The sequence below is a fragment of the Lolium perenne genome, chromosome 6 (genome assembly GCF_019359855.2).
Source record: "Lolium perenne isolate Kyuss_39 chromosome 6, Kyuss_2.0, whole genome shotgun sequence".
Lineage (NCBI taxonomy): Eukaryota > Viridiplantae > Streptophyta > Magnoliopsida > Poales > Poaceae > Lolium > Lolium perenne.
Genome location: NC_067249.2, coordinates 100,234,145 through 100,244,226, shown reverse-complemented (window position 1 = coordinate 100,244,226; position 10,082 = coordinate 100,234,145). Strand labels below are relative to the sequence as shown.

The 10,082-nt window shown below is 56.5% G+C and overlaps 1 protein-coding gene across 1 annotated transcript; it reads right to left on the bottom strand.

The window, feature by feature from the left end:
* Nucleotides 1–3,036: 3,036 nt before the first annotated feature.
* LOC127307415 (uncharacterized) lies at nt 3,037–5,335 on the bottom strand. The gene is made up of 2 exons (XM_051338137.2): nt 3,596–5,335; nt 3,037–3,494 (listed from the first exon to the last, which is right to left on the bottom strand). Exons 1-2 carry the CDS (start codon nt 5,207–5,209, stop codon nt 3,318–3,320), a joined length of 1,791 nt encoding a protein of 596 aa, XP_051194097.1. The 5' UTR covers nt 5,210–5,335; the 3' UTR covers nt 3,037–3,317.
* Between the last annotated feature and the right edge of the window lie 4,747 nt (nt 5,336–10,082).

Below are 10,082 nucleotides of genomic sequence, written 5' to 3'. Positions count from 1 at the left end.
TTATCAATGATAATATTACCAGGAAGCTCATGAATGGGGCATTTGAGCATTAAAGACTTCAATCTCCCCCATGCTTGGGCAATACTCTCTCCATCATGAGGCCAGAAATTATATATGCGGTTCCGGTCTTTGTGAATTTCACTTGGGGGATAGAATTTAGAATAAAATAGAGGCACAATATCATTCCAATCAAGAGAATCCCCATTTTTCAGCAATTTATACCAATGCGCCGCTTTACCAGATAGCGATATAGAGAATAGTTTCTTCCTAACTTCATCCATAGCAATACCTGCACACTTGAATAAACCGCATAATTCATGTAAGAACAGTAAATGATCTCCAGGATGGACAGTTCCATCCCCTTCATAGCGGTTATCCACAACACGTTCAATAATTTTCATAGGTATTTTGTATGGAACCTCTTTCTCACCTGGCGCTTCATCCACTACCTTTGCAGTAGTAGTAGATTTTCCAAATAGAAATTCAAGAGAAGATATCTCCATAATGAATTATAGCAGCATCCAGAAATAAAATAAGCACGAACAGTAAAAGTTTCCCTTACCAATTCCACTTACCAATAGCGCTTCACTCCCCGGCAACGGCGCCAGAAAATAGTCTTGATGACCCACAAGTATAGGGGGTGTATCGTAGTATTTTCGATAAATAAGAGTGTCGAACCCAACGAGGAGCAGAAGGTGTTGACAAGCAGTTTCGATGAAGGATTCACTGTAAATGCTCACATACAAGTATTCAGGGGGTTTTGATATAGCATATAAATAAAGTACAAGTAAGTAAAATGCGAGAGAAATAATTGCAGCGAGTGGCCCAATCCTTTTTAGCACAAAGGACAAACCGGTTTGTTTACTTATAATGACCAAATGTTCTTGAGGACACACGAAAATTTAGTCTAGTGCTTTCGCTTCATATAGCTGATTAATCTTCATTGTTTTGATAAGTGTTGTGTGGGTGAACCTATGCTAATGCACCGCCCTTCCTAGGACTAATACATACTTGTGATTATACCCTTGCAAGCATCCGCAACTACAAGAAAGTAATTAAGATAAATCTAACCACAGCCTTAAACTCTGAGATCCTGCTATCCCTCCTGCATCGATATACCAACGGGGGTTTAGGTTTCTGTCACTCCGGCAACCCCGCAATTGGCAACCGAATACAAGATGTATTCCCCTATGCCCATAAAGGTGAAGTATCATGTAGTCAACGTTCACATGACACCACTAGAAGAATAACACCACAACTTAAATATCAAACCATTGAATATTACCCAACATAATTCACTACTAACATTTAGACTTCACCCATGTCCTCAAGAACTAAACGAACTACTCACAAGTCATCATATGAAACATGATCAGAGGTGATATGATGATGAATAACAATCTGAACATAAACCTTGGTTCAATGGTTTCACTCAATAGCATCAATAACAAGTAGAAATCAATACCGGGAGAGTTTCCCCTATCAAACAATCAAGATTCAACCCTAGATGTTACAGCGGTGACGAGGTGCAGCGGTGGAGATGGCGGTGATGATGATGGTGATGATGATCCCAATGATATCCAGCTCGATGATGGTGACGATGGCGTCGATTTCCCCCTCCGGGAGGGAATTTCCCCGGCAGATTTCAGCCTGCCGGAGAGCTCTTTTCTCTCTGGTGTTTTCCGCCTCGCAGAGGCGGCTGTGACTCTTCGCGACTATCCTCTGGAGCTTAGGTTTTCGGGACGAAGAAATACGCGAAGGAGAGGAGGCCAGAGGGGGCTGTGGGCCCCATCCCCACAAGACGGCGCGGCCAGGCCTGGGCCCGCGCCGGCCTATGGGGGGCCCATGGCGGCCCTCCTCGGCTCCTCCTTTTGGCTATCTCCGTCTTCTGGAAAAATAAGATTTTCCATGTAATTTCCGTCAATTGTTGATCTTCCGAATTATTGCATTCTGACAGTGCCTTTTCCAGCAGAATCCTGACTCCGGTGCGCGATTCTCTAATGATCATGAAACATGCAAAATAGATGAAATAACATAAGTATCATCTCTAAATATGAAATATATCAATGAATAACAGTAAATTATGATATAAAATAGTGATGCAAAATGGACGTATCAGGGCGCAATCCGCACCGGGTCCTGGCTCGCACTGGGGCGCTTGCTCGTACGCCGAGAAGTAGAAGACGACGTTGGGGTTGAAGTCGCCATGCGACAACGTATCCTGGTAGTGCGGCGATAAGTTTGGCGTCACGTACCCGGGAGTGGCGGAGTGGCCGTCGTTGTAGAACCCGGATGTCGACGGAGAGACCATTCCCGGAATGTACACCGGCGCCGACGTACTCCATGGGCTCGTGTTGGTGGCAGCGATACACCCGGCAAGCGCGTGTTGGTGCGCACGCGCGCCGTCAACGCCTTCTTCTCCAGCTGCGCCGCCCTTCGTCCCTTACGCTCCGTCGTCGACATCTTCCGACGACATCTTCCGACGTAGACAGTCTTGATGCCACTGATCATCGGTCCAGCCTTCTGGCTTCTTCTTTGGAGCCAGCGCCTTCCGCGGCTTCACGAAGGGCGCCTTCACCCTTTCGTCTCATTGCCTGGCGGCTTCTTGGCCGCTTTCTTAGCCATTTTTGGGGGTTGTTGGCGACGCTGTGGATGGGGTGAGGGTAGCGATGGCGGGAGGAACAGAGTAGCGACAACATGAGGGAGAAATAAATCGGCAAGATAGGAGGTCAAATATGTTTGGGAGGACAGAAACGGGAGAGGTGCGATGTGGCTTTCGCCTCGCTTTTTGTTGTGTTCGGCGTGCCGGAGCTGTCCCCTGTAGGAAAGACAGGCTGATCAAGGCACCGAACACTATATTAGGCTACAACGGATAAAAAAGAAACTTTGGGGAAGGTCGCGGGAAACGTTTTTTATTCGGCGCGTCCTAGATCTCTTTGGGGATGCTGCTGGAGATGCTCTAATAGAGTTGTCGGCATAACCTAAATAAAATGTCTTTACTTTATTTTACTATAGTTGGATTTGCACAGAGAAATGTAGGATGACAGAAAGAGTTTGTAGCTCATGGCAACTCAGGGGCATTCCACTAGTACTACATAATAGCTGATTCGCATTCCACTAGTACTCCGTACTACATAATACAAAGAAGAGCTGATTCTTTCACGCGATTAACGTAGTCCTGCAGTCCTGCTTACTTCACGTAAAAGATCACACGCGAACATTATTCAACCCAAGCTAACACTCCCTATACACTACTAACATACTTCATGTAGCAACGTATCTAGACAAAGTGCAACGTGCCAACCGTGTGGATCCGCTTAATCAGACTTGTCCCTGCCTTCCATCTTGGCCGCCTGATCTCCTCCCTTGACGGGGATGAGCTCCTCTTCACCGGCGACGATCCCCTTGGTGTGCTTGGCTATCCCGTACACGGTCGCGCCCACCGCCTCCAGGACGTCGCCCACTATCGTCGTGTCTTCTTCGGTACCTTCAGCCTGCATGGATCACAATTCACAACTGAGCCTATCAGTTATATCAGGCATACGAAAACATCACGGCATCCAACACCTGTGGCATGCCACGACGTCGCTTGTACCTTTGCCTTGGCCGTCTCCGACGCGCCGCCGCCGGTGGTGGCGTTCTTGCCGGTCTCCACCGCTCTGTTCTTTGCCTCCCCTGCCTGCGACCCAACGTCCCTGGACTTCTCCACCGTGCGTCCAGCTGCGCCCGTCACCGAGTCCTTGATGTACGCAGCCGTGTCACTGACCTTCTGCGCCATGGCTCCGGCCGAGTCCTTCACCTGGGCAGTCACGCCTCCTGTCCTATCCCTCATGTCTCCGGTTGTGTCCTCGGCCCTGCCCTTGGTTTGTGCAGTCATGTCGCGTGTCTTCTCCGCCGTGCCTCCTGCCGCGTCCTTCACCGACTCCTTCATGTACGCAGCCCTGTCACTGGCCTTCTGCGCCATGGAACCGGTTGCGTCCTTCACAGACGACCCCTTAGCCTGCACGCTTGTGTCAAAGCCTGGCTCCTCCGCCTTGTCCGCGACGCGGGCCGCGGCCTCCTGCGCCTTCTCCTCGGCCCTGGCAGCGGCGGCCTTCCCTTGCTCCGCCGTCTCCTTGGCGTACACCGCCACCTTCTGCGCCGTGTCCGCGGTCACCTCCTTCGCCTTCTGCGCCACCTGCGCGCCGGTGGACAGCGTCACGTCCTTGGCCTTCACGGCCGCCTGCTGCGTGTACCCGGCCGTCGTCTTCCCCGCAGCCAGCGCGGCGTCCTTCGCCTTCTCGGCCGCCGTCTTGGCGTACTCGGCGGCCGTCTGGCCGGTGGAGAGCGTCACGTCCTTGCCCTTCACCGCCGCCTGCTGCGTGTACCCGGCCGTCGTCTTGCCGGCCGCCAGCGCCGCCTCCCTCGCCTTCTCGGCGGCCGTCTTGGCGTACTCCGCGGCCGTCCCGCCGGACCCGCCGGTGCTCGCCGTGACGTCCTTGGCCTTCACCGCGGCCTGCTTCGCGTACTCCGCAGCCGTCCCGCCCGCGGCGAGCGTGACCTCCTTGGTCTTCGCGGCGGTCTGCTTCGCGTACTCCGCCGCGGTGCCCGTGGCCTCCTTCGTCTTCTCCGCCGTGAGCCCCGCGCCGCGCGCGGCGACGTCCTTGGCTTGCTCGCCCTTGGCGGCAGCCTGGTCACCCGCGGAGCCAAGCGTCTGCGTGGCAGTGTCCTTGACGCCGGTCGAGCCGCGCTCTTTGACCATGTCGTGGCTGCCGGCGTGGGCGTCCGCCGAGCTCTTCTGCTCCTCGCCGCGGTGCCTCCCGGCCTCATCGTGGCCAGAGGTCTCATGCCCGCGACTCTCCTTCTGCTTCGTGGCGTGCTGCTTCTGTGTACCCCGAGATGACGCCGTCGTGGCGCCTTGCCCGTGCGCCGCGGCAGGGCTCGTCTCCTGCTTGGAAGGATGGTTCTTGCTCTCCTGGCAAGAGACCACCGCCGTGACGCCGGGAGCCTGGGTCACCGTCACGGTTCCACCCTTGGCGCCGTGCGCCGCGCCGCCGCCCGCCTGCAGCTTCCTGTTGGCCTCGTTGTACCGCTCCTGGGCGGCACGGATGGCGTCGGTGGAGTTCTGCTGCGCCTCCGCGCGGTACTTGCCGATCTCCTTCAGGTCAAGGTCGTGGCGTTCGTCTTGCTTCGACGTGGTGTCCTTCCGGTTCTGTTGCTGCGACGCCATTGCGATCAAGGACGCGCGGGGCAAGCTGGATTAGGAGTAGGACTAGTACGTTCGTGGAGCTTGCTGTGGTAGGGTGGTGCTGGGAGTGCGAGTGGCTTCGCGCAGTACGTCTTCTTCAATCTTCACTGATCGGACGGCGATCATGGCGACGCACGCTTTAAATGTTGCCGCTAAAGCGGCTAGGCTTGGATCGGTCGAGGTTGACGCGGCACACGGAGACTGACACTGCGACGCGTGTGCAGGCGAGCTGACACGTGCGAAGCACAAGATAGAGTCACGCTGAGCAACGGGGTTTCATCGGGCACAACACAAAGGAACTGGCCGTCGAGAGGACACGAGGGCCACCTCACCTGAGGTCGTGTCCATCTGCGCGCATGGATCTCGCATGCCGGCTGTGAACAATCGCTTTGGAAAACAGGCTTCACACCTTTTTTTTTTTTGTTAAGTCGATATTTTAAGCGTGTGCCTATGTCTTAGTTGACTGAGATTTTGTTAAGTCTCAGTCACCTCAGAAAAGTGCAACTCCAGTTTAAAGAAAAATACAACTCGGTTCAGTTGCACATTTCTGGCAGAAAAGTGCAATTGCACTTTTTTAACAGAAAAATGCAACTCAAAGCACTTTTCTGTAATTGACTTAGACTTAAGAAAATCTCAGTTGCTGAGACATAGCAAAACCGATATTTTAAAGTTTATGTTTACAAAAAAAATCGTAGAAGTTTTTTTCGGATAAAATAGGAACTTTATTAAGCATGCAGGGTTATAAGCGATCATGGTCCAGATCCTGAATGACAAGAACAATTTCACGTGACTTCAGATACTGCTCGCATGGAAAACTGGAACCAAGCCACCCACGCTCTCGAGACGCGCGCGCCGACCGCGCCGCCGGCCGCATCCACCTCCTTGCCGGCCGCCCCACCGCGCCTGCCCGCCCTCCTGTGCTCCGGCCAGCTGCCGCCCTCACCTCCCCATCTCCCACGCGGCTTCCTCCCACTGGTGTTCCCCGCTGCCGGCTCACTGGATCCCGATCTGGATCTATTTTCCCAATCGCCGGCGACCCGTGCTGCTCGCGCTGCGGTGCTGTAGGATGGCGAATTCGTCCCTGAGACGCCGCCCGAGCTCCTCTTCCAGGCGGATGCGCGGGGCCAGGCGGGCCCCGCAACGACGCGCTTTCATCAAGCTGGTGGGTGGCCGGCCCTCCGAGCCGCCATTAATTCACCTCCTGCTGCAGCTGAGGCACGCCTGCATTCATTGCCGCAGCTGCGGCGCGTAGGGCTCGAGAGGGATGGCCGCGCAAGTCATGGGCGATGGGAGGGGCGCACGTCGCCTCCGCCGCGCCGAACGGCTTTTCCTTCAAGACGGGGGGCATTCATTGCCGGCCAGCGACCACCACCACCCGCCTGGCTCCTCGGCGGATGTTTCCACTGCATATACAAGGGCAGGCTTGGCCACAGGGCTTCCGACTGCAGAGAGCCGGTCAAGTGTCGCCGGTGCTTCCGATCTGGCCACCGTGCCCTGGGCTGTCACCACCCTTGGGAACCTGCTCCTGCTTCAACCACGGCCTCCCATGCGCCCGGTCGACGCCTGGCGCGCCAAGCCTCTACTCCAACAACCCCTGTCCGTGCACCGGCGCCACCACCAGCCCCTGCCAACGCAACACTCGCCCACGCTCGACGCCCTGCTGCCCATCTCCCGGCTACACCACACGCCCCGCCCGCTCCAGCCACTGCTCCAGTAGCCCAAGCCTCTGCCTCGACCATGCCTCGCATCGACGACATCCCGAGGCCGGCGGAGGACTTTGTGGTCATCCATGCTTCGCCGGAGATGAACGCGGAGGCTGCCGCGCTGCTCGCCTCGGCTGCCTATGCGAGGTTTGACAGGGAGCCTGCCCATGGCGCCAAGGCCCTGCTCAAGTGGGCAATCTGCTCCACCTTCGGCGCGCTCGACGAGACCATCATCGTCACCGACCACTACCCCGAGCCGTTCCTCGTCCGTTTCATCTTTCCGCACATCCGTGCGGCCGCCGTCGCCCGCCACTCCTTCCTCTTTGAGGGCCACATGATCCAAGTCAGGCCTTGGCGGCTCAAGGACAACGCTGATCAAGTGGAGCTCCGGCAGCATGTCCGCCTATGCGTGGAGAATGTTCCACTCTACCTCTGGAATGATGCTGTGGCGGTGCAGCAGGCCATTGGGCGGGCCTGCTCCCTGGACTACGTTGAGGATGCCTGCAAGACCAAGACATACACCAAGGCGCTTTGCCTTTGGGCATGGGTTGGGCACCCTGGGCTCGTGCCGCGCGTGCGTTGGGTAACGCTGCCTGGACCTAGCAGCGGCTCGGCGGAGAGAGGTCGCCGGGGGCTGCAACGTCGCTGCATTGTCCATATGGACATCCTCGAGGACTTGACAACGGAAGAGACGCCGATGCCTGGCAAGTTCTCTTGGCGCTGGGGCGTCATCGACGTCGAGCGTCTTATGCGAGACAGGGCCGAGAGAATCGTCGACAACAACAACTCTGGGCGTGGCCGAAGAGACAACGACGACGAAGACACGCAGGGCCGGCGTGGCCGTGACGGCTCGCGGGGCTGGGGCCATGCTCTGCGTCGGAGCCTCTCTCGTGGAGCGGGTTTCCGAGCACGGGACGCTGGCTAGGAGGGGCAGCGCCACCGTGACAGGTCGCACCACCGCGAGGAGGGCAGGCGCAGGGCCGCTGATCATCCGGTGCTTCCCCCTCTCTTGGATGCTGGGCAGGCCCCTCTGCCCGTCCTCCATGCTGGGGTGCAGCAGCAGCATCGTGAGGAGCCCTGTATGGCCCTGACTCTGGTCAATGGCGCCACTCCTCCACCTGGGAGTCCGGGCTCCTGCACGCCGGTCGCTGATGGCCTGGGCATGCCCAAGGACTGGGGTTTTGGCCTTGGCTCTGGAGACGCCCTCGATGCAGTGCTTGGCATCGACAACGCCGGGCGGGGCAGGGCCTGGAGGCGCCACGCGTCGCCTCATGCATCAAGGCGTCGCTCGCGGGCCGCGCTCACGCCGCCAATCACGCCGGACCCGCCCTCCTCGCCCACCTCCGTCATCCCTGGGACTCCTACGAGCAAGGGCTGCGGCCAGGAACTTCTTAGGTTGTCCGCCGCTGGGCACGATGACGGCACGATCATCGTCTCCCCGCACGTGCCCTCCTCGGCTGGCGCTGCATCAGCGCTTGCACTGCTCGCACCGTCCTCCTTCATCGACATCAGCCCCTCGTCGAGGCCCCCAGGCTTTGAGGCAACGCCGGAGCCTCGGACGCCGCCGCTCTACACCGATGGCACGCCTATTCGCACTTCGGAACCGACGCCCAGAACCCGCCGCAACCCCGCTGCGCCCGAGCCGGAGCTCACCACCTTGGCCAGCGTGCCACTGGCGCCACTCTTCCTGGCCCCCCTGCCACCTATCCTCTCGCCACCAACGTCCTCGCCTCTGGTGCGGCCGCAACCAAGGAGGAAGACTCTGGCGGGGGCTAACATCACCAGGACCGTCAAGTTCTCGCTGCGGAAGGCTGGTGCCCGCGGCAAGCAGCGCACGACGGCGGCTCCAGTTGCGTGGAAGGTGGAGGCGATGGTTTGAAAGGGGCTCGGCATCATCAAAGATGGAGAGGAGGTCACTGACTGGGCCTTGGCGGAATTCGCAAGTCGATTCAAAGGTCGGGTGGATGAAGAGGTGATCAACGCGATGAGGGCTTTTCAAGGTTGGATCGGAGGATGACGATGCCATGGACGACTGCATGCTGGAGCACGGTGGAGCTTCGGCTCTGGACCCGGACAGGCCCACGGCAAACACAGCCACGGCTGATGCCTGATGATGTTCTTGGCTTCTGCTTGGGCCTCCTTAGTTATGATGTTAGTCTTCTTTACATGTTGTAGTTCTACCTTTGGGGTTGGTTGCTTGTTCGGGGTTGCTGTGCATCCCTGCTTCCACTCTGCTGCTCCTTCGAGGAGCATGTATGCCCAGTTTATCGCATCCTATTGTAGTTCTATCTTTGGGGCTGGTTGCTTGTTCGGGGTTGCTGTGCATCCCTGCTTCCACTCTGCTGCTCCTTCGAGGAGCATGTATGCCCAGATTATCACATCCTGTTTGTTAACGCTTTGTCTCCGGTTCACCCTTTTTATATGCCAGTGTGGGTTTCTATGGTTCATATGTTAGAACAACTCCCGTACTTGCTCGGGTGGAACGTCAGGGGCCTTAACGATCAAGATCGCAAAGACACCGTCCACGAGACCATCGCCAATTCTTCTTGCCACATTGCCTGTCTTCAGGAAACTAAGTTACAGCACATCTCACCGTTCGACGCTGCATACATTGGCGGTTATGGGCTCAAAAGCTTCGTTTACAAGCCGGCCAATGGCACGAGGGGTGGAATCCTTCTCCTTTGGGATGATTCCATGGTTTCCATCTCCAACGCGACTATCTCCGAGTTCTCTCTGTCCGCGGATGTATCCTTTTCTAATGCTTCTGAGAACGGATACTTCAAGATTACCTCCGTCTATGGGCCTACGGATAATGCGCTTAAGGATCAATTCTTCGCCGAGCTTATCGGTCTCAAGCCTCCGCATGGGGGAAGATGGCTTGTTCTCGGAGACTTCAATCAAATTAGAAGAGCAAGGGACAAGAGCAAAGGAAATGTTAATAGAAGTCGCATGGTTCGGTTCAGAGACGCTCTCCATTCTTGTGAGCTAAACGAGATACATTTGCAGAACCGCCGGTTTACTTGGTCCAACGAAAGAGCGAGCCCGACCCTCTGCAAGCTTGACGCTTTTTACTGCAACGCGGAGTGGGATCTTCGCTTTGGCACGCACATCATTTGCGCGCTCTCCTCCTCGCTTTCGGACCATTGCCCCCT

Bases quoted from the DNA above. Each gene is read 5' to 3' on its own strand.
- LOC127307415 (XM_051338137.2), bottom strand. From the start codon at position 5,209: ATGGCGTCGCAGCAACAGAACCGGAAGGACACCACGTCGAAGCAAGAC. The intron at 3,495-3,595 runs GTACAAGCGACG...TGATCCATGCAG, and splicing joins CGGAGACGGCCAAGGCAAAG to GCTGAAGGTACCGAAGAAGA.